The sequence below is a fragment of the Sminthopsis crassicaudata genome, chromosome 2 (assembly GCF_048593235.1).
Source record: "Sminthopsis crassicaudata isolate SCR6 chromosome 2, ASM4859323v1, whole genome shotgun sequence".
NCBI lineage: Eukaryota > Metazoa > Chordata > Mammalia > Dasyuromorphia > Dasyuridae > Sminthopsis > Sminthopsis crassicaudata.
The window spans coordinates 83,495,365-83,522,873 of record NC_133618.1 but is presented as its reverse complement, the minus strand read 5'-3'; the positions used below and the strand labels follow the sequence as shown (position 1 = coordinate 83,522,873).

At 37.3% G+C, this 27,509-nt stretch overlaps 1 protein-coding gene across 5 annotated transcripts; it reads left to right on the top strand.

Moving 5' to 3' along the window:
• Positions 1–1,380: 1,380 nt before the first annotated feature.
• Positions 1,381–16,735, top strand: LOC141554607 (E3 ubiquitin-protein ligase TRIM7-like). Of its 5 annotated transcripts, XM_074286674.1 has the most exons (10): positions 1,381–1,564; positions 1,707–1,801; positions 5,935–6,469; positions 9,464–9,559; positions 10,475–10,717; positions 12,002–12,024; positions 13,058–13,173; positions 14,136–14,168; positions 14,489–14,664; positions 16,163–16,735. In XM_074286674.1, the coding sequence occupies exons 3-10, from the start codon at positions 6,317–6,319 to the stop codon at positions 16,175–16,177; spliced, it is 855 nt and encodes a 284-aa protein (XP_074142775.1). In that variant the 5' UTR covers positions 1,381–1,564; positions 1,707–1,801; positions 5,935–6,316; the 3' UTR covers positions 16,178–16,735. The 5 variants fall into 5 exon arrangements, 4 of the variants coding, with proteins under 4 accessions (XP_074142775.1, XP_074142773.1, XP_074142774.1 ...); XM_074286672.1 differs by lacking the exon at positions 16,163–16,735 and having other exon boundaries at positions 14,489–15,432; XM_074286673.1 differs by lacking the exon at positions 16,163–16,735 and having other exon boundaries at positions 1,382–1,564; positions 10,475–10,705; positions 14,489–15,432.
• The last annotated feature ends 10,774 nt before the right edge of the window (positions 16,736–27,509 follow it).

Below are 27,509 nucleotides of genomic sequence, written 5' to 3'. Positions count from 1 at the left end.
TGATATCTGCATTACACAATGATGTACTTAGTTTTTTTTATTAATTTTATAATTATAACATTTTTGACAGTACATATGCATAGGTAATTTTTTTTACAACATTATCCCTTGTACTCCCTTCTGTTCTGAATTTTTCCCCTCCTTCCCTCCACCCCCTCCCCTAGATGGCAGGCATTCCCATACATATTAAATATCTTATAGTATATCCTAGGTACTATATATATATATATATATATATATATATATATATATATATATATATATATATATATATATATATATATATATATATATATATATATATATATATATGTGCAGAAGTGAATTTTGTTGTTGTTGTTGCAAAGGAAGAATTGTATTCGGAAGGTAAAAATAATCTGGGGAGAAAAACAAAAAAAAAAAATGCTAACAGTTTACACTCATTTCCCAGGGTTCCTTTTCTGGGTGTAGCTGATTCTGTCCATCATTGATCAATTGGAATTGGATTAGCTCTTCTCTATGTTGAAGATATCCACTTCCAAAAGATGTACTTTGTTAAGGGATTTTTAGGGGGAGAGTTATAAATATGAAAGAGAACTGATTAGGGAAGAAGAACCCAGCTCTTCATTTCATTGGTGGGCTTCTTGGAGGATGCTGCAATAGGTGGGGAAAGAAAAAGGAAAACATTCTCCTTTCTACTCTCATTCAGTGCCAGGTTTTGAATCCGAAACATAAGGCAGCATCCATTGGATGGCCAAAGCTCAGTAGAGCCTGGGATTGCAAGGATATCAATTGTTCTCTAGTCATGAAGCATCAAAACCAAGAGTTGCTCCTTCATATATATATTTCCTATATGTATGCCTCAGTATTTATGAATGTGGTGTCCACTCTTCCCACTGACACAGTGTGTTTGTGGGAAAATAGGCCACAGGTTGATGGGGAGATGTTCTATTTCTGCTATTCTCTCTTTTAGCCTCAGGGCTCCTGCAGGGGTAAAGAAGATGGGATAGAAAGGGAGAGTGGGAAACTCTGCTGGTGAAGTAGAAATAAAGCATTTTTTTCTGTATCAAGGAATTCAGAAATTTGTGTGAAGGACATATGCCTCACCTGTGGAAACACTCATCTGTCAAGACAACTCTTTTAGATTATAAACTGATGAGAAGCTGCCCGTCTTTATTGGCAGGAGGAAGCTCTCCACTGGCTGCTCCTTATGCCAAGAAAAACCCAAAGGCAGACAGATTTTTAAAAATAAAATCAAGGCCCTACTCCAATGTCCTGCATAGATTTAATAGATTCTAAGAGACCTTGCCTGATCTCCCAATCAGTGGTAATTTGTCTCCCCTATTTTTGTAGCATTTTCTCTGTACTGATCATATAATATTATTATAAACTGCCAGGGGAATTAGCTTCAGAGAGGACTCTAGGTGTACTGGATTGAAGGGAGGACATTCATGGGGTTGACTCCTGTTCACGAAAAGACTATTGGCCAATTATCTCCAAGAAGAAGCTCCCACCAAGACAGGAAACCTGCAGATTCAAATAGAAAATATTTTGCATCAGACTTGTAACTGGGACCTAAGTGCAGGTATGTTGAATGGATTCAGTCCTGAGAGGCCTTTGATCTGTAAAAGCTTCTGTTTTACCAGCAGTTACCTCTCACCAATTCCAACAGATTCTGAACTTTTTTTCCTGCAGTAATATTTTTTTCTCATGTTTATTTTTAAAAGGTCTACATTTGTGGTGACCATCTCCCATTTGGGAAATTAACTGCATACAGATGTTGATGCGGCACAGTGTTCTCCCAGGACCAGAAACCACTGAGGTTTGGATATTGGTTCAAAAAGAAAAGGGGGGAAAAGGGAAACCCAAGCCACTCTGCATCTCTCTGAAGCATGTGGCAAAAATTCTTACCCTTCCATAAAATGCTTAAATGAGATTTAATATTGGAAATTGAAGGGTGGACAGGTTTTGAAGGTTTTGTGCCCAAGTGTTAAAAGCTTCCATTGAAATTGTCATTTGTTAGGCGTTTATGGATATGTCTGCAGAAAAAGGACCTGCTGCCTCAGCACAATTTTTAAGCCTCTTGGCTTTCAGTCTGTGTGGACTTTGAAGTGTATACAAATGCTTAGCTCCCCACCCTGTCCAGCATGAGGCTTAGGCCCCATCTCTACCCAAGGCTAAACAGTAGTGGGCTCAGCTCTTTCCCTAACTTTGGGTCCCTTGACCTCCTTATACTTATGGCCCATAAGTGTGGATTCTCCTGGAAATTCTGATGGGACATCTTAAGGGGAGACAGAAAATGGATTGCTGAAGTTTGAGTGGAATATCCAGGGGTGAACCCCAGGATGCCTGCTGATTCTCATGGATCTGGGGAGAGTTCAATAGGCTCTCCCTCCCTAATACTCTAACATCATTTTGCCCTAAATTCCTGCTCTTGCAGTTACATGAGACTCCCTTGACTTATTTGATCTCAAAATTCAGATTTTACAAAATACAAACTTCATCTTCTCCAAACAGAGAAAACTTTAGTCTTTTCCTTTACAGATAAGGAAACTGTGGCTCTTAGAGGGGAAAAATACTTTCGTAAAGTCACAAAGCAAGTCTATGGCAAAGATGGCCTGAGAACCCCTTTCCAGTTATCTTTTTACCAGAACCATCTACCTCTAAGTCCCTTATTCTGAGGCCCTGTTAGATACTTCTTTCTTTTAATATCTCATGGTACTGTGTGAGGTCTTATAGGAATATATATATATATATATATGTGTGTCAGTCACAACTTCTTAAACTTTTTCTTCTTGAGACCCCTTTTCACTTGAAAACTTTTATATGACCCTGGATATATAGGTGTATATAAAAGAGGCATGCAAATCAAATGTTTACTGATAATAAATTATAATTATGTGGCTCCCACATTCAGTTATAAAGCCTTATATGGGATTGCAAACTACAGTTTAAAAAGCTGGGGAACAGAAGAAAGAGTATTGAATTAAAAGTAAGAAAATTTTAGTGCTCTTTCATTTTTCTTGAGGAAATAATTTAGTCTCTTAATTAAAATGGGAATGAAGTACCTTGAGTGTCTGTCCTCTCTAACTTGTGGGTACTAGAAAACCTTTTCCAGGTACAGAACACTTTCTGGATCAGTATCTATTCTAAACCAGAGCCTCTGGACCCCTAGTTCAGAAAAATCCCACTCTTTTCCCTTCTCTCCTAACTCCTGGTGGAATCTATTCTCTTATGGGTTCTAAAATAACTAGTAGGGGAAGGAATACACACAGGAAATATCTGTATCTTTAGAGGGGCAAATTTCCTATCTCAGTATATTTCTATTTGGTCTCACTGTAGCATTATTTGCTGGCTCTTTTCTGCTAAGATGCAATGGCGAGAAAACCTCTTTTTGGTAATGGTTGGTGCACGGCTTTTTTCTCTATGATCTAGGCTATGATTTACCATAGGTACACAAATATAATCCAGTCAGTATACCCTAGACTAAAATTAAGCCTATTCTTCTATCTGTGTCTGGCCCTGATTCCAAGTCCAAGGCCCAAAACTATTTGATTTAAGAATAAAAAAAAATCTTTATTAGTTATATTTAATCCCTAATGGTGATCCTGGGCCTACCAAAACCCTTTTCATGGACTCTGCCAAAGCATCCCTCTTGGAGTGTATAATGGAAATTTGTCAAGAACAAAAGCAAAAAGAAGGCAATTTTGTTGTCTGCTACCTTTCTGGTCCACATTTCTGCCTTTATTATAAGAATCTGTTAACAAAAATAACAATCACCAACACCTTGACTTTTGTTTGTGCATTGATTTATGGCTGATTCCTGCTTTGCATTCTAAGTTATTGTGGGGATTAGAACAAATGATAGATAGGACAATACTTTGAAAAGTGTACCCATGTAAAGCATAATTACGATGATTATTTTGCTTTGACACTCACTGTCTCTTTTCCAAGTGTATAGTTCCTATTTCCTCAATTCTTCTTCCCTGTAACATCACTCAGCTTCCTGAGACATAGCAAAAAAAAAAAAAAAAAAAAAAAAATTCCAATGATTTAAGGGAAAAAAATTTCCTAAATATTGGAGGGAAATGGAACCATTTCCAAGTCCCTCCAGCTAGTGACTGTCTGATGCCCTCTGCTGGATGAATGAATCTCCTCTTGAAACTATTTTTGGTCAGAAAATCTTTAGTCTTGTTTCACATATTTTCCCTATCATTTATTAAAATAAGTATGATTTTAGAGTTAGGACTTGGAGATTTGGAACCTTGGCCTTTGGGGAAGGTGTAATGTCCTTGCATCTTCTGCACCTTCCCTAGAGTTGGCTATTCTCCATTCTTGAGTACCTGGTTTCCAAAGTTTTTAGGGATAGGGGGTGGGTGTGTATTGGTATGGAGTATGTGAGATAGTGTCTAGTAGTTTTAACTAAGGAAAACCTCTGCATGTGGCTTTGTCCCAGAATAACCCATGTTTAAGTCTTGACCTCTAATCCCTCCTGGGGCCTTAAATACCTAGGAAAAAAGCAAGGAGGTGGGGAGGAGGTCCCCAGCAGGAAGTAAGAGTTCTTGGTGTCTAGGGTGAAAAAAGGGGCAAATGTGTCTTTATTATCATTAGGTTAATCTGTACTTTGAAGATTGGGGGTAATCGTTTGTTAGAAAGGTAGAACTCTTCCTAAGCAAAACAGGGCACATGTACCCTAGGCCCCTCCTTCAGGAAGCTGTCTAATCTTCTCCAGAAATTCTAGTATTAACCATTGGGCAACTTTGTGGTAGGAGTTATTACTTTGTGTTCCTTCTCTTGAGGGTTGAAGCACCACCCTATGATTTATAGGAGACACAAGGCTCTCATGTTTCTTGGCATATCTAACTCTAGTATGTACATTTACTAGGGAATTAAAAAAAAACAAAACACTTCACATCAGGTATGCTGTCTATGAAATAAAAATCTTTCTGCCTCTGTTGTCTCTAATTCAGACTTATAAGTTCCTGGACAGGTGTGGGTGGTTGATGGGAGGCCTGAGTCATTTGGAAAGAAGAGGGACTCCCTTTGGCAGTGGAACAATCTCCCACAATTTTTTAAAGGAAACTTTCTGTCTCGTCTCTCTGTCTCTCTCTCTCTCTCTTTGTCTCTCTCTCTCTCTCTCTCTCTCTCTCTCTCTCTCTCTCTCTCTCTCTCTGTCTCTGTCTCTGTCTCTGTCTCTGTCTCTGTCTCTGTCTCTGTCTCTGTCTCTGTCTCTCTGTCTCTGTCTCTGTCTCTGTCTCTGTCTCTGTCTCTCTCTCTCTGTCTCTGTCTCTGTCTCTGTCTCTGTCTCTGTCTCTCTCTCTCTGTCTCTGTCTCTCTTTGTCTCTCTCTCTCTCTCTGTCTCTCTGTCTCTGTCTCTTTCTGTCCCTGTCTCTCTCTTTCTCTGTCTCTGTCTCTCGGTCTCTATCTCTCACTCTGTTTTTCTCTCTCTCAGAAGATTCTCAGATAGACATCTTAGAGACTTCAAGGGAACAGGGAGGAGCATAGCATCTTTTACCCTTAATATTCCTCATCCCAGACATCCTAACACTATAAATGTGACCTTTGACAGGTGAGCCCCTCTGTCATCTGGCCAGTAAAATGAAGAAATTAGATTAGACACCAACTCTAAATCCCACAACCTCTAACATACTTTGTTTTTCCCCTTCCCTTTTTGGCTAGCTTGCACTCTGTCTATTCTTAGTCAAAGCCACAGGCAAAGAGCTGAAGATGGACCATGCTCTGGAGAACATTCCCAGAACTAGAATTTCAGGGAGCTAAAGTTTAGGAGAGAATGAGGATCTGGAGGAGAAGCCAAGCTTACAAAAGATATTTGATTAAATCTGAATGCATCATAGAGCTTAAATGGGCATATGATTCAGGCAGAATTTCAGAAATTGCTGATGATTTTATATTTCCTGTTTGTTGATGGCTTAACAGTTTTCTCTTTTGTCGTAGGGGCCAAGGTTTACTCTTTTTTCCTCCCTTTCACTTAATCATGTGGAAGAGTCAGCCAATCAACACCTAGATGAGTTTCCTCTCAGCCAGCCCTTGATCTCTACATCTGAACTGCACTGAGGTCAGGGCTGGGGTTAGGCCCTACCTCTGTCTATTAAGGGACTGGGTACGAGTTGATTTCCTCTCTGCAGAAGGAAGTCACATATTTTATCGTGGCCAAACCTTTGCATAACCTAGTGATCCTAGACTGAATGCAGCTTTTCCCAGGTTGGGGGCAGCTGGGATCAACCTTCTGTGTGCAGTGCTAAGAGACCTATGACCCAAATGCTAGTTTGAGAATCTGGTGGTATCATCAGTCTGCCAGCTCTTGCTTCAGAATGCTATGGATTTCCCAACTAAGTTATGCGCCAAACACAGGGAGACCCTGAAGCTTCTTTGTCAGGAGGATCAGAGATGTATTTGCATGGTGTGTCATGCCATCCAGCTTCATACCGCTCATCATCTGCCCAGGGATGAAGCTGTCCAGGACTGCCTGGTAAGTATTATGTTAGACACCAGGGGAGACTTTGCAAGTCATGAATTTGTCTTTCTGTCTGTCTGTCTGTCTGGATGAATGGATGAATGGCAGATAGAACATTTATTAAATGCTTGAAACATGCTGGACGTTGTGCTGAGTGCTTGAGAAATAAACACAAGTGAATAAGATACTCTCTTCCCTCAAGGGTCTTATGTTCTAATGAGAGAATACAGCAAAGAAAGGAAAATTAGAAAGAGAAGTGAAATGGGGCATGGAAGAATTTGCCGTGGAATTTGGAGTGCTCTGTAATATGAATCCTTAGACTCACAGGGTGGACTCCTGATAAATGTGGTATACAGCAACTTCCTTAGTTAGTGAGTCCTCGGTATTATTTATTCCAACAGCCAAGTTTTTGAATACTCAGGAAAGTACATTATTTTTCTAACGTATATGGCATATCAAAATTAAAATTTAGAGGAAGATAGAAAGCATAGTGGACAAAATGCTAGTCCTGGAGTCAAGAAAACCTTTGTTCAAATCTAGCATCAGACACTTATTAACTGAATGACTTTGACAAATTATGTAATCTCTCTCTACCTCAGTTTCCTCACCTGTAAAAAGGAGGATAGCATCTATCCTCCCACTGTGGCTTTTCCTCTAGTGACTTTTGATTTTGGTTTTGGTTTTAAAGAAACATTAAATTTGTAGGGAATAACAGTGACTCCTCCTTGGAAATGGACAGTGCTCTGTTATGGATCCTGAAACCACTTTTGTGACAGGCCACATTCTCTTTTGATTAGTTCTTGATGCTTCTATGCTTCTATCCTCAATTTCTTCCATACTTCCCTCTGAGACTTCAAGAGAGCATGTGCATGCATGTGGGAAAGTGTGTTTAGGTTGATAAAGAATTTTCGTTATCATATGTCTTCCTGTTTTCCTACTCTTAAAAGTGGAGGGTAGGGTGTGGAGGTAGCATTTCCATTTTCTTATGGTTTCATGTAGGACAGCTATGGGAGTCTGGAGTCATCTTCCTAGTGTTACTGATAGTTGTTTAACAGGATGCCTGTCTCCTGCTTGAGGAAATTTATCTTCCTGATTCAAATGTGGCCTCAGATACTTAATAGCTGTGTGACCCTGAGCAAGTGACTCAACTCAGTTCTTTTCAGTTTCCTCATCTGTAAAATGAGTTAGAGAGGGAAATGACAAATTATTCCAATATCTTTACCAAGCAAACCCTAAATGGGGACATAAAAAGTTGGACATAACTGAAAATGACCAAACAACAGGGTTGTTTATAAGACTCAAATGAGAAAATATTTTTAAAATATTTAGCATATGACTGGAATATAGTAAGTACTTAATAATTTATTTTCTTCCTCCTTTCTGCCTAGAAGGCATGTGATTAAGTAGATAGGTGGGATAATGTTTAGAGTACTGGATTTATAAAGTCTCAGAAAGAACTGAATTCAAATTCTGTCTCAGACAATTTGGCAAGTCATTCAATCTCTATTGACTTCAGTTTTCTCATCTGTAAAAGAGGGAAAATAATAACCTATCCCCTAGAGTTATTATAGGATCAAATGAGGTAATCTTAAAGTATTATGTAGATGCTAGCTTTCCCTCCTTCTCATCATCCTCATTCTAACCTCTATTCCTCAATAGCCTAAAAAAAAATTATCATTTTAAAAATTGTTGCTTAGCTCTGTGAACAAAACTCCTTATATGAATAATTCTTCCAGCAATGCACGGATGCAGCAAGATTATGGGCAGTGTGTCTATGGCGAGAACCTCAGAGGATCGCCTGGCACTGTGAAGTTTGGTGACAACCCTATAGTCACAAATAATGCATTGAATCAAAGTGACAATGCAGTACAATCAAATCAGTAGTGAATTTAGAAACAGGGAAATCAAAGGACATCTGCCTTGGCAAATCAGGCAACCTTTTCTGGGGACCTAGTTCTTTCTGCATAAAATGAGATGTTAAATATTTCCTCCTGAAAGCTTTTCTGACTTCCTGGACTTTCTCTACTATGCCCTGTCAGCTAGTACCTTTATCTCCCCTCCTTTCCAACATTTCAGCTTGCTTTTATGAGTTACCTTTCTCAATTAGAATATAAAATCCTCCGAAGATTGGGACAGTCTGACTTTCATTTTATACTTGTATGCCCAGAGATTAGCACGATGACTGGCATGCAGTAAGCACTTAATAAATGCTTCTTGACTTGAACTAGAGAGTAGAGTGTAAGAACATGACCATTATGTTAAGTCAAGCTGGGTTCCTTGAGTAAACTGTATATCTAGAAATCATCTCCTGTATACAGTGTGTACACAATCTACAGTAATAAAATTGACTTATACCTTAATTGACCACTCAGAATTTCAACTCAATTCTTGTGACTTCAAAGTGAGTGCATTTCTTGTTTTATCAGGCTGAAAGATCCAGACTAAAATAGAGGTAAGAAGTCAGTGGAAATGAGAATAGAACAGCAGTATAAAGGATAGACTCTGGTGGAAGGGCTGAGTGAATTGTGACAGATAAAGAACATGGATTTAATGAGGAGAAATTTCTAATCCCTTGCATGGGATAATCTTTGAATAATGGGAAAAATGTACATACATAGGTGTATACACATACATATTTGCATATGTATATATATATATATATAATGTATACACACTGCTTGCCTCAGTTTCCTCATTTGTAAATTGAGTGAGAAAAGAAAATAGCCAATCATTCCAGAATCTTTGCCAAGAAAACTCCAAAAAGAGTCTTAGAAAATCAGACATGGTTGAAAACCTCAACAAAAACAAAAAATCTATCTATCTATCTATCTATCTATCTATCTATCTATCTATCTATCTATCTATCCATCTTTCTATCTATCATCTTCCTTCCTTTTTCTTTCCTCTTCCCTCTCCCTTCTTCCCTTCCTCCCTGCCTCCTTTCCTCCCCTTTTCCCTTCTATAGTGGAGGAAACAAAGTTGCCAGCTAAACTAAGCTATCTTCCTTAGGATAAATTGTCAACTCAGCTGACATTCCTGAAGACAGAGAAGGAAGAGGCCCTGGAGACAAAGCTGAGTGGGGAACAGGAAATCCAGGGGATGCTGGTAAGTGGACAACCTGCTATCTGTACATTATCTGAGAGAGAAGGAGTTTCTGGGGTGGCTGAGGAAGAGAACATTCTTCTTTCTCCCAGGGCTTTTGGACCTTTCATTCTTTTCAAGTTCCTCAGGACAAGTCAGGCAGCAATATTTCATGGTCCTGTGGGTTTGCCATTAGCTATGGCAGGATTTCTTTTAGAAACTCAAAGTAAAGTGATCAGTGCAAGTTTAATTATTTATTTGTTTTGCTGAGGCAATTGGAGTTAAGTGACTTGCCCAGGGTCACACAGCTAGGAAGTGTTAAGTGTCTGAGACCACATTTGAACTCAGATCCTCCTGAATTCAGGTTTGGTGCTCCAAACACTGTGCCACCTAGCTGCCCCAATTGGTGCAAGTTTATGTAAGGATACTGCAAGTTATTCTACTGCCCTGCTTACCTGGACAAATCAATGGGACCTTAGAAAGTAATGAATACAACTTTTAATCTGGCAGAGGACTATCATTGCATTGGATTTTGTTGATTTGAATGAGGAAACTGCAATCTTTGGTCTTCAGCAAATTGGAGAGATAGAGAGAAACCATTTATTTCTTAAGTTATGCTTGTACATGTAGAAATGCCCATAAATATACACGCACATATCCTAGGACAGCCAACCTTTATTATGTGGCTTTGACTTTTAAGTCCTTGTCTTCTAGTGTTGGCTCTATCTGGCCTGTATTGGGGTTTTGTGGTGGCCATTCTTGATGGGAGGTGGTGGTGTTTGGAGGCTGGTTTTATTCCTTCCTCTCTTTTCCAGAGATTAAAAGAACATTAGGATCCTTTGTGCCTCAGAATAAGATTCTAGGCAGGACAGTCCTAAAGGGTCCTGGAAAGGATTCTTGATTTGGAGGTGGCTATTCTTCTCTCCTCTTTCCCTCCAGAACCTAGTCAGTGTGGAGATGCAAAAGGTGACAAGCAACTTTAATAAAATACAAGAGTTTCTGAAAGACCAAGAGAAATCCCTGGTGCTCCAGATGGAAGAGCTGAACAGGGACATTACTGAATGGAAGGAAAAATTTACAACCCAGCTTTCTAAAAAGGTGTCATACCTCAGTAATCTTGTGGCTGAACTGGAAGAGCAGCACTGGAATCCAGTACTGAAGTTACCAGAGGTAAGAGGAAAGGTAGGTTGGGCTCTGGGCCTTTGCAAACATGACTTAGTATAGGGAAAGAAACTTGAGGTCTAGGATGAAAGGAGAAAGCATCAAGTGGGGAAAGAAGCAGGAATAAAAGGATCTCCAGCAAGAATCTTTACTTTTGGATCTTGGTCTCCTGTTCCCTCTTCCTTTTCCCTCCCTGTGTTCATCATTATTTTTTCATAACATAACCAGTTTTAGCATATGTTCAATCTTCACAATGAGGTAAGAGTTTCAGATGCAGATTACATTCAATTGAGGTTAGTTTATCGATTTTCATTTTTCAGTTAATTTATTTCAGCAAAGATTTATCAAATGTCTTTTCTCTAATAGGGTATTTTGTTAGACCAAAAAGAAAAAAATTTACATAAACCCTATCTTGCCCTCATAGAGCTTACTTTTTTGTGGGAGGGATACAAATGTGTGCAGATAAGTTAATATAAGTGATTTCAGGTGGGAGAATTTGTGTCCACATTCAGATTTCTCCCAAGCCCCTTACTAGCTTTATGATTCTTGGAAAATCCCTTAATTTCTCCATGTCTCAGTTTCCTCATTTGTAAAAGGAGAAGGTTAGACTTGATAGTGTTCTTCTAGCTGTAAATCTTTGCTGCTATGATGAAAGTGGAGTGGGGATCCCTAAAGACTCTCCTACAAGGATGAAATCTAAACTGACTTTAGAAACCTCAGGTCATTAAAGCAGGAGATAGATCAGGATTAAGCAGAACAAAGAGTTCCTTCAGGTATTTCATTTAACCTTTCATCCATGTGCTATTTGTCCCAGAGAAGGCAGATTTTTGCTCCTTTGAGCCCATTTTCATTAATCTGAGCTATGGTTTAAAAAATGGCATTTCTCTCAAAGCTATCTTTCATCTATTCAGCTAGTTCTCGCATATCTATATCTTGAGAATTCCTCCTGTCTTACTACCATATTTTTCCTATAATCTTCCACATTGGCAGCTTTTTTTCCTTTAAGAATCCACAATGCTTATTTCCTTTTTTGTCCCGTCAATCTTTTTGCCTTGGTTCCTTGAGGGTTGGGACTAGTTTTGTCTTTTCTCTCAGTACTTAATAAGGTGCCTGGAATATAGCAAACACTTAATAAATGCTTATTGATTAACTGACCATAGAGTCAAGTATTTTCTATTATTAAATCTGATCACTCTTCAGAAATAACACACTGGGTACATGCCATGGTAGCATGTGTGTGGGAGGGTGCATCTCTGATTCTTACCACAAACATTGAGTTACCTTCTTTTTCCCTCCCTTTCCTAGGACATTGGAAACCTGTTACACAGGTAATGTACCATCATCTCCATTTCTCATGCCAGTCATGAGTTGAGGTGCTATTCTATAGGTGACTTCTGCATCCTCAGTGCCATGATTAATATAGGACAACTGGGGTTTTTCTGCAGGATGGGGAAATTGGAGTAAGCTCATGACATTTTTACTGGGGAGGAACTTTCTGTCCTTATTTATTCAGGTCTTGGTGGTGATATGTACTTTTCCCCATGGTTGAACTGCCGTTAATCTTGCCCTCTTTATCCCCTGCCCAGCTTTACCCTTGGACTGTGGAACTTTTATCAGGGTAAAAAGCTCCCAAGTGTACTTCTTCTTCTTCCCAGTGGCCTCATTCCAAGATCCTTCTTGGAGCTTATTTTTTATTCTCCCCAGTTTTTCTCTAGGAGAGTAAAAGTCCCCATTACTTTTCATCTCAAGTAAAAATAATGAATGAATGAAAAAATGTTTTTAAAGTGTTTACTCTATGTCTGTAATATCTGATGGCATTTGTGCCATTCCTAGACAGGTCATGGGAATTGCTGAGCATTAACCTTGAAATATTCTTTGTTTTGAGAGTTGGGGTGGTGGCAGTAGCATGAAATCCCTTTGTCCCTGAATTGGTTACATCTAGGGAGAGGATAATGTGATCAAAAAGTCTCTCATTAGCAAGAGGGAACCTCAAGGACTTTGTTTCCAAAGGTATAGAAATAATCTGAGTAAAATATTGCTAATGATGAACTTCCTATCAGTGACCTCTCCCCCTTTCCCGATGCATGTAACTGGAACCTCCATTACTTTGTGTCTCAACTTCCCTTTAGCCACATGTGCCCTTTTGTGAAGCCATCCAGAGCCTTAGTAAAATATTAACCAATGAAGAGAATATTTCTTTCAGAGGAAAGCATTGGCTTTTATTGTCCAGAAGGACAAAATAATTGACCTACTATGGTGCCTAATGTGGGACAGAATACCCTAGGCTGTTTATTTGTTCCCATTCTCCTGTGGTACAGAGGCTTTGGCTCTAGAACAGTTCTAGCACCATTTGTTTTCCAGAGCCGAGATGCCAATAGTCAAAAACTTCAAGCCTGTGCTTCCGGAACTGAGAGACAGAATCCAGCACCTCTGTGGGAAGAGCTGGGTCCTGCAGAGGAGTATGAAGCGATTCAAAGGTCAGAAGAACTGGAATCATGGGTGACCCAGGCCTATGGGGTGTGTGTGTGTGTGTGTGTGTGTGTGTGTGTGTGTGTGTGTGTGTGTGTGTGTATGAGAGAGAGAGAGAGAGAGAGAGAGAGAGAGAGAGAGAGAGAGAGACTGAGAGACTGAGAGACAGAGACATAGAGACATAGAGACAGAGAAAGACAGAAAGAGAGAGCGGTAGGGAGAGAGAGATAGAAAGAGAGGGAGAAAGTGGGATAAAAGGACTGGGAGAGGGAAAGGGAAAGGAGAGGGGGGAAGGAAAGGGAGAAGAAAGGAGAAGGAAGAGAACAACAACAATAATGACAATGATGTAATGACAACAACACAGGAGAGAGACATGTGTACATGTGTATTGAGATGCTAGATTATACTTACCTGTGAGATTTTGATTGTGTGCGCATATGTATACAACTCTCTAAAACTAGAAAGTGAAATCTAAATTGGTAGAGGAAAATTCTCACTAGGATCTCCCTTTATTGGTGAAATCACAGTTCTAGCCTTTCTGCCTTATCAACAAACACTCTCATATTAGCAGATAAAAAATTGAGCATGATCCAGTCGGCCTTATCTAAAGTCATATAAAGAATAAGTATCAGAGATTGCATTTGAACTCTGAGTCAGTAGTTTTACCACTGAACCATATGTGTTTATATATATATATATATATATATATGCACACACAAATATCTATCAATCTACGCACATGTATACACACACAACATGATACATATATGGATATTTTGATATATTCCCATATACACACATGAACATATGCATATATACAATATACATATACTCTTTATTTATGTAATTGATTTTATGTACCTATATGTATATTTTTTATAACCTAAGTCCAAAAAGGTAGGTGAGGAGAAACGTCTCCATAGAAGAAACGAGATAGAAGATTATAATTTCTCTCTTTTTTCCCTCCTAGAGTGTCTTCAATCAGAACTGGAGAAGAGGAAAGGTGGGTGAATGGCAATCTACTTGGTTAGGAGAGCATGTTGGAGGCTGCCTGTATATTGCCGTTCTAACATCAGAACATGTTTGTTCCATCATTGAGGGTAGACTGGGAAGGAAAATGAACAAGGGTGAATGAGGAACTCATTTCCACGGCAGAGTAGATTGCACAGCTCTAACACAACCAGCTTTTTCTCTTTCCTACTTTTCCTAATTCCTCTTTCCCTTCTCTAGCCTACCTCCTTCCTGCCATCCTGGCAGTGTCCTACTTCTCTCTTCCACATCCTCCTTTTTTTAGCCTTGTTGTCTCTCTTTACTCTCAAACAGTGGTGCTGACTCTCGACCCAGACACAGCCAACTCTCATCTGTTCATCTCTCCGGATCAGAAGACCGTGTCCTTCAGGGAAACCCCACAGAAATTACCCTACAGCGCTGAGAGATTTGATTCCCATTTCTGTGTGCTGGGCCAGGAAGCCTTCAGCTCTGGGAAACATTGCTGGGAGGTGTGTGTGGGAGTGGGCTCAATGGAAGGATGGGCTGTTGGGGTCTCCAGGGCTTCTGGGAGAAGGAAGGGGGAAGTCAGTTTTGTCCCCTCAGAAGGAATCTGGGCTATCCAAATGCTGAAGGGGTGTTATGAAGCTCTCACTTCCCCAGAAACTCCATTGACTCTAAACAGTCCACCTGAGAGACTGGAGGTGTCTCTGGATTATGAAAGGGGAAGCCTAACCTTTTCAGATGCAGAGACAGGAACTCTCATCTTTGCTTTCTCAGTGGATTTCTGTGGGGAGATCCTCCCCTTCTTTTGGCTATGGGGTCAAGGGGCCCAGCTCACTGTGATTCCTTGACTTCTAGAGAATCCTTTTTTTCACTGAGCTTCAGTTTTCTTATTTGTGAAACATGGAATATGTGTGCAGGAGGACAGAGGCTGACCTTTTCTTATCTTACCAATCCAAGTCAGCTCTCTGTGAGAGGGAAGGTACCTATAAACTGAATCTATAAATACCAACCAGAAGGGTCTCCTCTACATCCTTGCAGTCTTCCTGATCCCTTCATTCCTCTATCTTTTTTGATATTATTCACATTCACTTGCCATTTTTAAATGACTATATCATTAAATCTCAGGGATTTTGAACTGGAAGCAACCTTACAGGTTATTTAGAATAGGAATTCTTAACCTTTTTTTTTGGTCTCATCTCCTCTTTTGGCAGCCTTTTGAAGCCCATGAACCCATTTTTAAAAATTATATTTTTAAATGCATAAAGTAAAATAAATAGGATTATGAAATTATATTGAAATAAAGATGTGTTTGTTTTCCTGTGAAAGTTCACAGACTCCCTGAAATCTTTCCATAAACCCCAGGTTAAGAACTCCTAATCTAGACTGACTCATCATGTTGCTGATGAACAATCAAAACCTTAACAAGTTTCTTCCCTGCCCAAGATCACACAGGTGACAAATAGTAGAATCACACTTCTGATAACAAATAAAGACTTCTTTTCACTTAAGATATTGAAGATAGAGAAGAATTTCTTTGGGGGGAAAGGAAATGAATATCCAGATAAAATCTTTGGGGCTTGACCTCTGCCTTGGTACATAATGGACTACTTAGCAGAAAGCAAGGGTAAAAGAGAAAATGAGTGTGTGTGTGTGTGTGTGTGTGTGTGTGTGTGTGTGTGTGTGTGTGTGTTTGTGTGTTTCCTTCTTGATTTTGGGAGAAGCAGGCTCCCTGGTCTGATTCCTGTATTACATAGAAACTAACAGTTGCTGCAAAGGCTTATTCCTTTTCTAGGGACTAAAATGAAGGAGAGAGATGGATCGAGGATTTCATTGAACTGAAAGAAAAGCCTTTGCTTTTCTGGTGTTTTCTTTTTGGATGCTTCCTCTAGCTCACAGGCGTGGGGAGAGGGGCTGGTTAATCCATTGTGGTCTTGAGTTTTAGTTTCCCAGCGAGGGGAGCTCTTGGCTGATAGCATTTTTCTTTCTTTGGACACCCCTTTACAGGATCTAAGTCTCTGAACCTGGAGGAAACCATAGTTGAGTGATCCAAGCCTGTGGCTCAGAGAGTGCCCCAGGAATTGGGCTTCAGCATCAGCCTTCTATATTCCATGCTATGGAGTTAACTGATGTCATTTAATAGTATCAGAGGTTGTGGATCCATTTTGGATTCTATTGCCTTCTAGTGAGCAAATGTCCACATAATAGTGTTTGTTTTTTTTTTTTTTAATTTATTTGTTTGTTTATTTATTATTTATTTATTGCCATCAATCAGCCAAGCTAGAGTAGAAAGATTCTGGGGCAGATCTAGAACTGCAAAGATTATAGAACTTTAGAGGCTATCTATTTCCTCATTTTATGTAGGGAAAATGTGAGACTTAGAAAAGAATCACTTGTCAAAGACGCAATGATCCAAAAAGTGTCTTGTAATTATCTTATATTAAATGTGTTGATAAATATTTAACAACTGACTCCCTTTTTTCTTCTGCTCCAAAAGATCCTAGAAGAAACCTAGGAATTATGAAGTAGGGAAGGAAAACTAATCTATTCTATAACCTAAAGCTTAAGCCAATAAATAGCAAATGAGACAGGAGAAAGGGTAGTATCATTAATGTTAGTGCTTGAGAATAGTAGCTGCCCCTGACTAATTTTGAGGTTCAGAGGTAGGAGACATCCCTAGCTCCTGTGAGTGTGGTCTTTAATTGACTTTGTTATGATATCTATAGTTATCTTCAAACACCCCCCCATGTACTCTCGAGTGCCTTCTTCCCACTAGCCCGCACCCATGCCATAGCAAGGTTTTATTTTTTCTGAAGCATTTTCAATTTGTCCATCTCCAGTCATGTCCTCTTCATCTCTGTCCCTTCCTAGACTCCTATTATTCTACTTTCAAGTAAATAAAGTGCTTTGAACATATCAGGCACAAACTTAATGTTTCTTAAATTGAAGTGTGCACAAATCTTTCATATTTGTTAAAATAACAAGAAATCCAAATCCCCAAATCCTTTTCTTTTTAAGGCTAGTATATTTCTTTATTTTCACTGTTAAACTCCCTTTTTGAAGCTATTCTATTTATCTGTGTTCATTGTTGAACTTTACAAAAGAGATGTTTATGTTTTTCCCCCTAACTATTCCTTTACTTACAATCTGGACTATATCCTTATCATGTTAATAAAAATCTCCTCTAAAAGATCAACATAACCCAATTGCCAAATCCCAGCTCTTTTCTCTCTGCCTCTTTCTCTTTGATCTCAGTTGTATCTATTTCCCCAATGGTCTGCATTTTCAGTTCTTCCCTCCTTGTATTTCTTTTTTTATCTCACTATATTATCTTGATTTTCTAATTTTTCTCCTTTTCTGCCCCCTTTATTTAATTCTTGTTCCTTTTTCCCTTTAATAGTCTTTGACTTATTGCTTTTCTCTATATATACCTTTATGTTTGAAGATCTCATTCAGTCAAGATGACTTTAGTTATATTCTCTATACAAATGACTTCCAAAGAAACACTTGCAATTCTGACCTCTCATGAATACCAGGACTGTTTCTCTAGCTACCTAGTGATAATCCCCACTTACAGTTCATGTAACTCCAAATTGAGCATGTCTAAAATTGAATCCAATATCTTTACTTCAAAACTAGCTCTTTATACTTTTCTTTCTTTTTTTTTTTTTTTTAACATTTTTACTTAAATCTTTGTTTTTTATATTACCTTCATTTCTAAAGATACTCTTCTCCCTCTCATACCTAATTAGCTATTCTTTTTAAAAGAGGAAAAAAGAAGGAATGACATCTCAGCAAAACAGCCAAGCTATCAATAAATTCCAATGGAATATACAGCATGACATACTTATCATCCTATACCCTTTCAAAGAAGGAAGGGAGATGCAACTTTCTCATCTCTTCTCTAGGACTCCCTATTTCTTTTTTATTTTCCTAGGCACTCAGGATAGAAATTTCTTTGATGTTTTCCTTCTTATCTCCCCAAGTATATAATCAACCTTTCACTAGTTCTGTTTATGTTCTTCCTACCATATCTTTTGTATCCATTTCTTTCTTTTTATATCACCTCCCCTGCCGCCTTCCTTGATTAATTAGAAGTGATCTTTTCCTCTTCAATTTCCTCTCACCCTTGTATAATGTACTCTTTTGGCACTCCCTTATCATATCCTCCCTTGAACTGAGTTATTTTTTTATATTTACTGGATGGATACTGTCTCCCTAACTCGATTATAAACTCTGAAGCAATAATCCAAAAAGTTTCTTGTAATCATCTTATATCAGATGATGTGTTGATAAATGTTTAACAACTGTTTCCCCCTTTTCCTCTACTCCAAATGTACATACCATATACTTTTAAATTAAATCTACATTTTTGAGAATTTATTTCTTAAATCTAGGAAATCAATAAAACAATAATTCAAGCCCTGATTTCTCACTTTTGCCAGTATCTGAAAAACTGAAAAACAGATCTAACAATCATGAGCCTGGCTCTGTCATATTCCTACATATATCCCTTATAGTTATAAACAAAGAAATATCAAGAAGATTTGGAGTCATAGGGTTTGGGTGCAAATTTCAGCTTTGTTTCGTACATATGATCTTAAGCAAGTATTGTAATCTTTATGGGCCTATTCTCTCCTATGTCACATAAATTGGTTATACTTGATGATTTCTGAGGTCCTTTTTACTTCTAAACTTTACAATCCACAATTTATTCCCATATAATATATGGGAATATACATATAAGTAAGTAGATTAGAGGGTGACACTTTAAAAAGAACATTAGGAATGTTTCAGGAAGGAAAATTGTTAATACAATGGAGAAAGTGTTAATGTAATTAGTTGGTGATGAAAGTTTTACAGAAAAAATTCTGGAAGAAAAATGGCACGGGAGGGGGGGGGGGGGGAGAAACAAAGTAGGTTTGGGAAGCCAGCAACCAAGAATTAGACATATCTTCTCAACCATACCTGTCTTCCTTCTTTTTCTTGTTCTCCACAAAATGTAATGCTTTCCAGTTTCTTCCTACAAGTCTCAAAGTTAAAAAAATTATCAAACCGGTAAATTTTGTGACAGAGTGTATTTAGCCATTTTCAGGTCTAATGTTGCTATGGTGACCTTTGGACAGAAGCCTGGGTGCTTCCAGTCTTACTTTAGGTGTCTGCTTTCTTGGGTAAGTTCTTTGATCTCTTCTTCAAATGACCATGTATTTTATCTATCTTTTCACATGTTTTATTCCCTGTCTAGTAGAATGTAAATTTCTTGAAGGCAATTAGTGAAGGAATAAATGAATCAATACTTACAGTGTACTGCAGTAAGTTCGGGGGATCCAAACAGAAAAATAAGACCATCTCTGTTTTCCATGAATTTATATTCTAATGGGGAGACAAAATGTGGGCATCTGTGTTTCATTTTTGTCTCTGTACACCTTGGCACCAAATAGTTGCATAATAAATGTTTGTTGGATTGAGTGCCTTGGAGCCTCAACACCTACAAAGGGAGCCTAGAGCAAGAGAAAAATGTTCTGGGCAATGTGACTTTTTTTTTTTTTTTTGTAGTTGACTATTTTGATATCTTTTCATGTAATTTTGTTAAAGTACATATTTGGTTTCCTTTGTTATTTTATGTAATATACTTTATATATTTACAAACATCTTGAGAAGAGGTTCATAGACTTTATCAAACTTGACCCTATGGAATTCATACTTTTTTTAAAGAAAAGGTTAAGAACTTTTGTTAGAGGCACATATTCATTATGCTCATTCTCAGGGAGATGGTAGATTCATATCTGAGAGCAATTAAAAATAGATAAAATAGAGGCTAATATTTCTCTCACTCTGCTTCATGTAATTTATTCCAGGTCCAGTAATAATTCTATTTGAGTCTCTCTTCCTCCCTCTCTCCTTCTTCCTTTCTCCCTCTCTGTTTGTCTGTCTGTCTCTGTATGGCTCTCTGTCATATATCTCTGCTCTGTATATGTTTGTATCTCTCTATCTCTCTCTATGTTTCTGTCTTTGTCTCTCTCTCTCTCTCTCTCTCTCTCTCTCTCTCTCTCTCTCTCTCTCTTTCTCTCTCCCTCTCTCTCATTTATTTTGTTCCTAAAATGTAACAGAAACTTAACATAAGAAGATTTCTTTCTCAGGCTACTTCTGCCTGGAAAGAATTTCCTTTGTGAGTGTTTAGTAGGAATATTGAAAACTTCAAGGTCCCTGTGCTTAGGACTTTTTATTATAAGCAGTTGTTAGGAGATTAGATATCTATATAAGCAGACAGCTCATTTAGTACTGGGCCTTGCTGTCTGTCTCCTGTTGATTTTAATAATCTGATCTGACTGGGAGCTGATAGATCTCCCATCCCTCAGAGAACTGTAGGAACTTTGATTAACCTGTGGCTGGCTTCCCCTCTGCTGAAAGTCAATATTCTAATTATGAACATAAGAACTGAATCTAATATCTGGTCCTTTTCCAGATGGAGACTTAGTTAGAACTATGGAATCCTAGTTTCATATCAGAATGTGTCAAGGATTATGCTGAGCCTTGGGGTTACCAGGAAAGGCAAAAAATATGAGAAGCTCACAATCTGATATGGGAAGTAACATGTATTATATGGGCACATGCAAGTATAGTATAAATGGAAGGTAAGGAGCAGGAGAGACTAGGAAAAAAATCTCCACAGAGGTGGGTTTTGAGCTGACCTTTGAAGATAGTAAACTAAGATAGATGAGAGAAATTCTGGGTGTTACAAAGAAATGGGAGAGGAATTTTGTGAGGGAAGAACAAGAAGTAGGCCATGGTTAATACATCATAGAGTTCATAGTTAGGGCTAAAGTGTAAAAATACTGGAAAGGTAGGAAGAATCCAAGTGGTAAAAGGCTTTAAATAGAAGGTGGTAGTTGATTCTGGGTATAATTGGAAAACTCTAGAATTTATTGAGTAGGAGGGTGACCTAGGAAAGCCTGTCCTTTAGAACCTTACCTATTGGCTCCTAGACATCTCTGCCACAAGTATTTCAAACTTAGCAGGTTCAGGAAGGAGTAAAGACTTTACCATCTTTATAATCATGCAAGTTCACAATTCAGAAATCATTCTGTCACAGAATTTATAATCCTTAATTCTTCACTATTCTTTTGAATAGTCAATGTATTGTTGAATTTTTTTTCTTCTTAATATTTCTTGAATGCATCTGTCTCTGCATTTCTGGTCAGAATTATAACAATGTCCTTATAACTGATCTCCCAGCCCTGTCTTTTCTCTTTCCAATCCATCTTCCTTGTAGCTTCTTATCTACAAAATGAGGAATTTAAAGTACATGGACTTTGAGATACAGTACATGGTATTGTGAAACTTATCACTTTCAGTCTTCCCATAAACTGTGGTCCAACAATTACTAAGGACGATATGACTGTGGAAAAATAAATTAACCAAACAATTTATTTAGTGCTTACTATAACATTCAGTTAATAAACATGCAATAAGCACATACCATGTTCTAGGTACTATGCTATGCTCTGCCTGTGACACATATTTATTGTGTGATCCTGATCAAATCACTTCAAATCTCAATACTTTAGTTTATTCTCCCAGGTTGTAAGTGGCAGAAATGGTGCTGACCTGCATTGGTAAATCAAATGCCCTTGGTTTCTAATCCCTGATATTAATGAAACCAGCTTCTGTTTTTCTATCTATAAAATGGGCATTTCCAAGGAAATCATAGGGAATTTAATCTCTGTCACTAAAGAAAGTGATTGTTAGAATAAATAAACTTCCTTCCAACTTTACTCTTGATGTCAGCCTTTAAAGGGAATTGCTGTTTGGAAGGATTTCAATTTCAGTTGTAAACATTGTGATTTATAATCAAATGACTATAGATAGTTCATTTTATTTTAATGACTAGCCATCGATTTTCTCTGAATTTATTATTCAAAATCAATGGCAATGCTGATGGAATGGGTTGTATGTACAAATTTATTATCATTTATTATTCATTTTAATTTGTCATCCATCAGGAGTCAGCCCTCTTGTATCAATCAAGAAGATGCTTTCAACCCAGAAAACTTTATTCCCAATTCCAAGGCAGATATATTATTTAGATCTTTGAAATTCTTAGGTTTAGAATTATTGTGTTGCAAAAAGTTTTCATTTTGCCATAAACTTGAAAAACTCCCCCAACTAAAGGGAAGTGGCAGAAGTAGTAACACTTTCCTCCACTTTGTCTGATAGACTAGTTAGGAAGTTAACCTGCCTGCAGCAAATATGGATAATAAAAAGTGGGAAGGGATCTTGGAGGTGAGTCCAAGAACTTCCCTCTTTTTATAGATAAGAAAACTGAGATTAGAAGACATTAAAGTGGTTTGTCAGGGTCACCTAGTTGGTAATTGTCTAAAGCAGAACTTAATTCTTCCTGTCTCTAAATTCAGAATTTTATCTGTTGCATTACTTAGAGGCCCACTTTGATCCTGTTTCTTCTAGGCTATGCCAAGAGTTTTTTGATTTTTATTTTGCGGCAATCAGGTGACTTGCTCTGGGTCACACAGTTTGTAAGTTACTGAGGTCCTCCTAACTCTAAGGCTGATGTTCTATGCACTCCACCACTTACCTGTCTCTCTAGGGTTTTAAAAATATAAAAGAATTGTTTACACATAATATGTCATAAATTTATCATGACTATCAGAGTGAGCCAGTCTTGAAGTCAAGATAATCTGGGTTCAAATCTTCAGGTTCAAGTTCAAGACAAGAGGCTTAAGTCCTGCCTTTACTGCATATTGGTTGCATGATCTTAGATAAGTCAACTGACCTGCTCAGTACTACAGATAGAGAACTATCTAAGAATATAACCAAAAGAGGGCAAAGTAGATTTTCACCAGAGTGGGGTGTTTTCCCATGAAGTTTTTCCTGCCCTAATAAAGTGACAAGTTCACAACAAACATAAAAAAAAAAAAAGATACTGAAAATGAAACTAGTCATTTTCCCATTTGAGTAGTGATAATAATAATTAACAAAACCAAATATGCTTTGCTTCCAAATGTGTTTTTTCCCCTCTGAGGCAAGTTACTTGCCCTGGATCATACGACTAGTAAGTGTTAAATATCTGAGGCTGGATTTGCACTCAGGTCCCTCTGACTTCAGGGAAGGTGCTCTATGTAGCTAACCCCCAAATATGTTTTAATTGATTTTTGTCTTGTTTTTTGGACTAAATACAATATATACTATGGTAGATATAGCTTCAAGTATAAGATTCTTATATCCTGGGATCTCCAATTATATATACACACATATTTTAGAATAGAGACAAATGCTATTACAGAAGCATTTTGTTTCTGTTTGACTCCTGTATTTTCTAGCAAGGGATATGCTTTAAAATAGGAAGTTTGGTGCTGGAAAAGAACAATTCTATTCTTTATAAATCTAAAAAAAACCCAGTCCAATATAACCTTAATCTAAAGTGTTGGTAATCTGATATAGGTGAAAATATAGTTCCATGGCTGCTTCAAACAAGTTTAACTCAATTAAAAAAGAAGAAAATGACCAATGTTAGAAGAGTGGTGGGAAAACAGGAATACTAGCACATAGCATATGAAACTATGAATTGGTTCATCCATTCTGCAAAGCATTTTGGGTCTATACCTAGAAAGTAGCCAAACTATGAATGCAACTACTAGGCCTATACCCTAAAGAAATCAAAGAAAGAGAAAAAGGATCTATATTTTAAAAAATTATATTGTTCTTTTTGTGGTATAAAAAATGAAAACTAGGAAGGTGTCTTATTGAGCATCAGCTAAACAAATTGTGAAACAAAAACATAAAAGAATATTATCATGCCATAAGAAATGATAAAACAGTTTTAGGGGAAACTGGGGAGATTTCTGTGAACTGATTCAAAGTGAAATGAGCAGAAGTAAAATAATTTATAATAACAACACAATAGAAGAAAACAGCTTGAAAAAACTTTAGAATTCTCATTAAAATAATGATGAATGATGAGTCCAACACTCCTCTCCTGACAGAGAGATGATGAACATAAAATTCAGAAAGAGACATAAATTTTTCATATACAACTAATGTGGGAATTTCTCTGAACTATATAGTTATGCATTGAAGGATTTATTTTTTTTAGATTTAGTACTGTACTACTGTACAGTACTACTATACAAGTTGATGATAGGGCAGGAGAGACTTACTAGTTAAAAAAAAAGGCTTGCTAATTAAAAAAATAAGACTTTAAAAACAGGTTTGGCTCTGTAGGTTCAGAGAAATTACATTCCAGAATATTGAAGGAATTTTTAGCTGTAATGTCAAAGTTATCAACAGTGGTTGATAATTCTGAAAAAAAATGGAGATTGGAGAAGTAGTCAGAAAACTGGAGATGAGATGAACATCTACAAACTTTGAAAATTTAAGTTAATTTACGTTTCAACCATTAAATTAAAATTATATTCCAATTGTTGTTTTTCTTTTGTTTTCAAAGAGGATCATGACATTAGCAAAGTGATTCCATAAAGTACAAGTGAATTGTATTTAAGTGAGGCTGGGCTAGACAAAGTCTGGTGACTTTCTCCTCTAGAGTCATCTGTATCTACTGGCCAACTATAGATCAGAATAACTGGAGATGGCCTTGGATGTAGTCGGAGCCTGTAATGTTCTTCTTAGTTCAGTTTCTTTGGGGTCTCTGGGAGCAGCCTTCGTTTCCGTTCAGTAATCACCACATAAGTAGCCAGGGTTAAAGTCCAAATCCTTTATTATCTCCTTGCCTGGGGACCAAGCCAACTTTCTTGAGGTCCTCCTGAATGTGTCTTGGTTTCTGTGGGGGAGGCAGGAGGATTATCACCATGGACTCTTGTCTTCCCTAGTTCTGTCTCTCCTTGAGTTTGTCTGAGCTAAACTGCTTTCTTATTATAGGTGTGAATCTTGTAGGACTACATTAAGTACTAAGTACATGTACTGAACTAGATAACTGTTAAGCACCATGCTAAACAACCATGGTCTTTATCAATTCCATTGAGTTAGCACCTTGTAAGAATCCTTGTTTCAGAGTTCTGGCCCATAACAGGAGCCCTTGGACTTTTAAAATTAAGGTCTTTAATAAAGGTTCAGTTTGATTAAGGCAATCATCCATTCAATAATTAAGGCTAGTGTGAGTAATGGCCTCTTTTAGATCTTAAAGGAGGGAAAGGTTTTTTTGCACCCACATGTGCAAAAATGTTTGTGGAAGCCCTTTTTGCAGGGGCAAGAAACTGGAAACTGAGTGAATGCACCCTTCAGTTGGAGAATGGCTGAATAAGTTATGATATATGAATGTCATGGAGTTCTATAAGAAATGATCAGCAGGATGATTTCAGCGAGGCCTGGAGAGACTTGCATGAACTGATGCTGAGTGAAATGAGCAGAACCAGGAGATAATTAAATACTGCAACAAGAAGACTATATGATGATCAATTCTGATGGACATAGCTCTCTTCAACAATGAGGTGATTCAAACCAGTTCCAATTGTTCAGTTATGAGGAGAGTCATCTACACCCAGGAAGAGGACTGTGGAACTATGTGGTTCACAACATAGCATTTTCACTTTTTTTGTTGTTGCTCATTTGCATTTTCTTTTTCTTTCTTTCTTTCTTTTCTTTTCTCTTTTCTTTTCTCTTTTCTTTTCTCTTTTCTTTTCTTTTCTTTTCTTTTCTTTTCTTTTCTTTTCTTTTCTTTTCTTTTCTTTTCTTTTCTTTTCTTTTCTTTTCTTTTCTTTTCTTTTCTTTTCTTTTCTTTTCTTTTCTTTTCTTTTCTTTTCTTTTCTTTTCTTTTCTTTTCTTTTCTTTTCTTTTCTTTTCTTTTCTTTTCTTTTCTTTTCTTTTCTTTTCTTTTCTTTTCTTTCTTTTCTTTCTTTTCTTTCTTTTCTTTCTTTTCTTTCTTTTCTTTCTTTTCTTTCTTTTCTTTCTTTTCTTTTCTTTCTTTCTTTCTTTCTTTCTTTCATTTTTTTTACTGATTTGGTTTTCTTGTGCAGCACAATAATTGTATAAATATGTATGCATATATTAGATTTAATATATATTTCTACCATGTTTAATATACATTGGACTACTTACCATCTAGGGGAGGGTGTGGGGGAAAGGAGGAAAAATTGGAACACAAGGTTCTGCAAGGGCTAATGTTGAAGAATTGTCCACGCATATGTTTTGAAACATAAAAAGTTTTAATTAAAAAATAAAAAAGAATGGCCTCTTTTATTTATTCTAATACCTTATTGTGAAATGGAGGTAAATCTGGACTTTTTAATGATATGCCATGATGACTGGTCTTACCAAGCTGGAAGGGCTTAAGACTGTTTTCCTAAGACTCACTTCAATATATAAAAAGGTCATCACTACTGTACAAGCCGATAGCATTTTCCCCTGATAGCAACTTATGAATGCATAAATAAAAGAAAGATTTTAATTTGTGTCAACATTGATTTTTCAAAGAATAAAAATATCAGAATCTTAAGGATACAGAACTTTAGAGGGTGCTAAAAGCATTTGTGCTTTGCAGATAAAAATAAGTGATTTTATTATTTACTTAGCTGTTCACCTTCATTAAAATTCACTAAACAATGAGCCAGCAATATCATTACTAGTCCTATACTCAAAAGAGAGCAAAGAAGAAAAGGATCCATATGTACAAAGATATTTATAGCAGTTCTTTTTGTAATGACAAAGAACTAGAAATTAAGGAAGAGGGTGTTATCAATGTGGTATTTACTGAACATATAAGGGTATGTATAAATTCACTGGAAAACACTTGTATTGTAAAGCAATGATGAAATGAATGGGAAGTCTAACCTGGTTAGACTTGTATGTTCTGATAGAGAGTGAGATCAGCAGAACCAGGATAACAATTTATAAAGACAGATGACTTTGAAAGACTGATACTGATCAATGGAATGACTATCAGAGGACTATTGGTGAATTAATTCACATTTCTTCTGACATAGAGGAGATGATTTCAATATGCAGAGTGAGACTTACATTTTTGGACATGGCCAATGTGGGGATTTGTTTTATTTAACTTTTCCTTTCTTTTTTCATTTAAATTAAGAATGGGGGTAGGAAGGAGAGAAAAGAAACTGCTAGTTAATTAAGAAATTAAACAAAACAAAATAAAACAGCAGGTCACTGGAATGAAAAGATGGTAGAAGTGGGTGAGCAGGTATAAGGAACACAGAAGGCTTTTATAATTTGGAATAATTCTAACCTTTCTTGTCCTTTGGTTACTATGGGGATTATCCACTGTTCATACATTTATAGGGTCAGAGATAATTCAGCATTCCTTCCATATGAGAAATGAAACACCTTCTGTACTTGAGAAGTTACTTTACCATTTGGAAATCCTCCA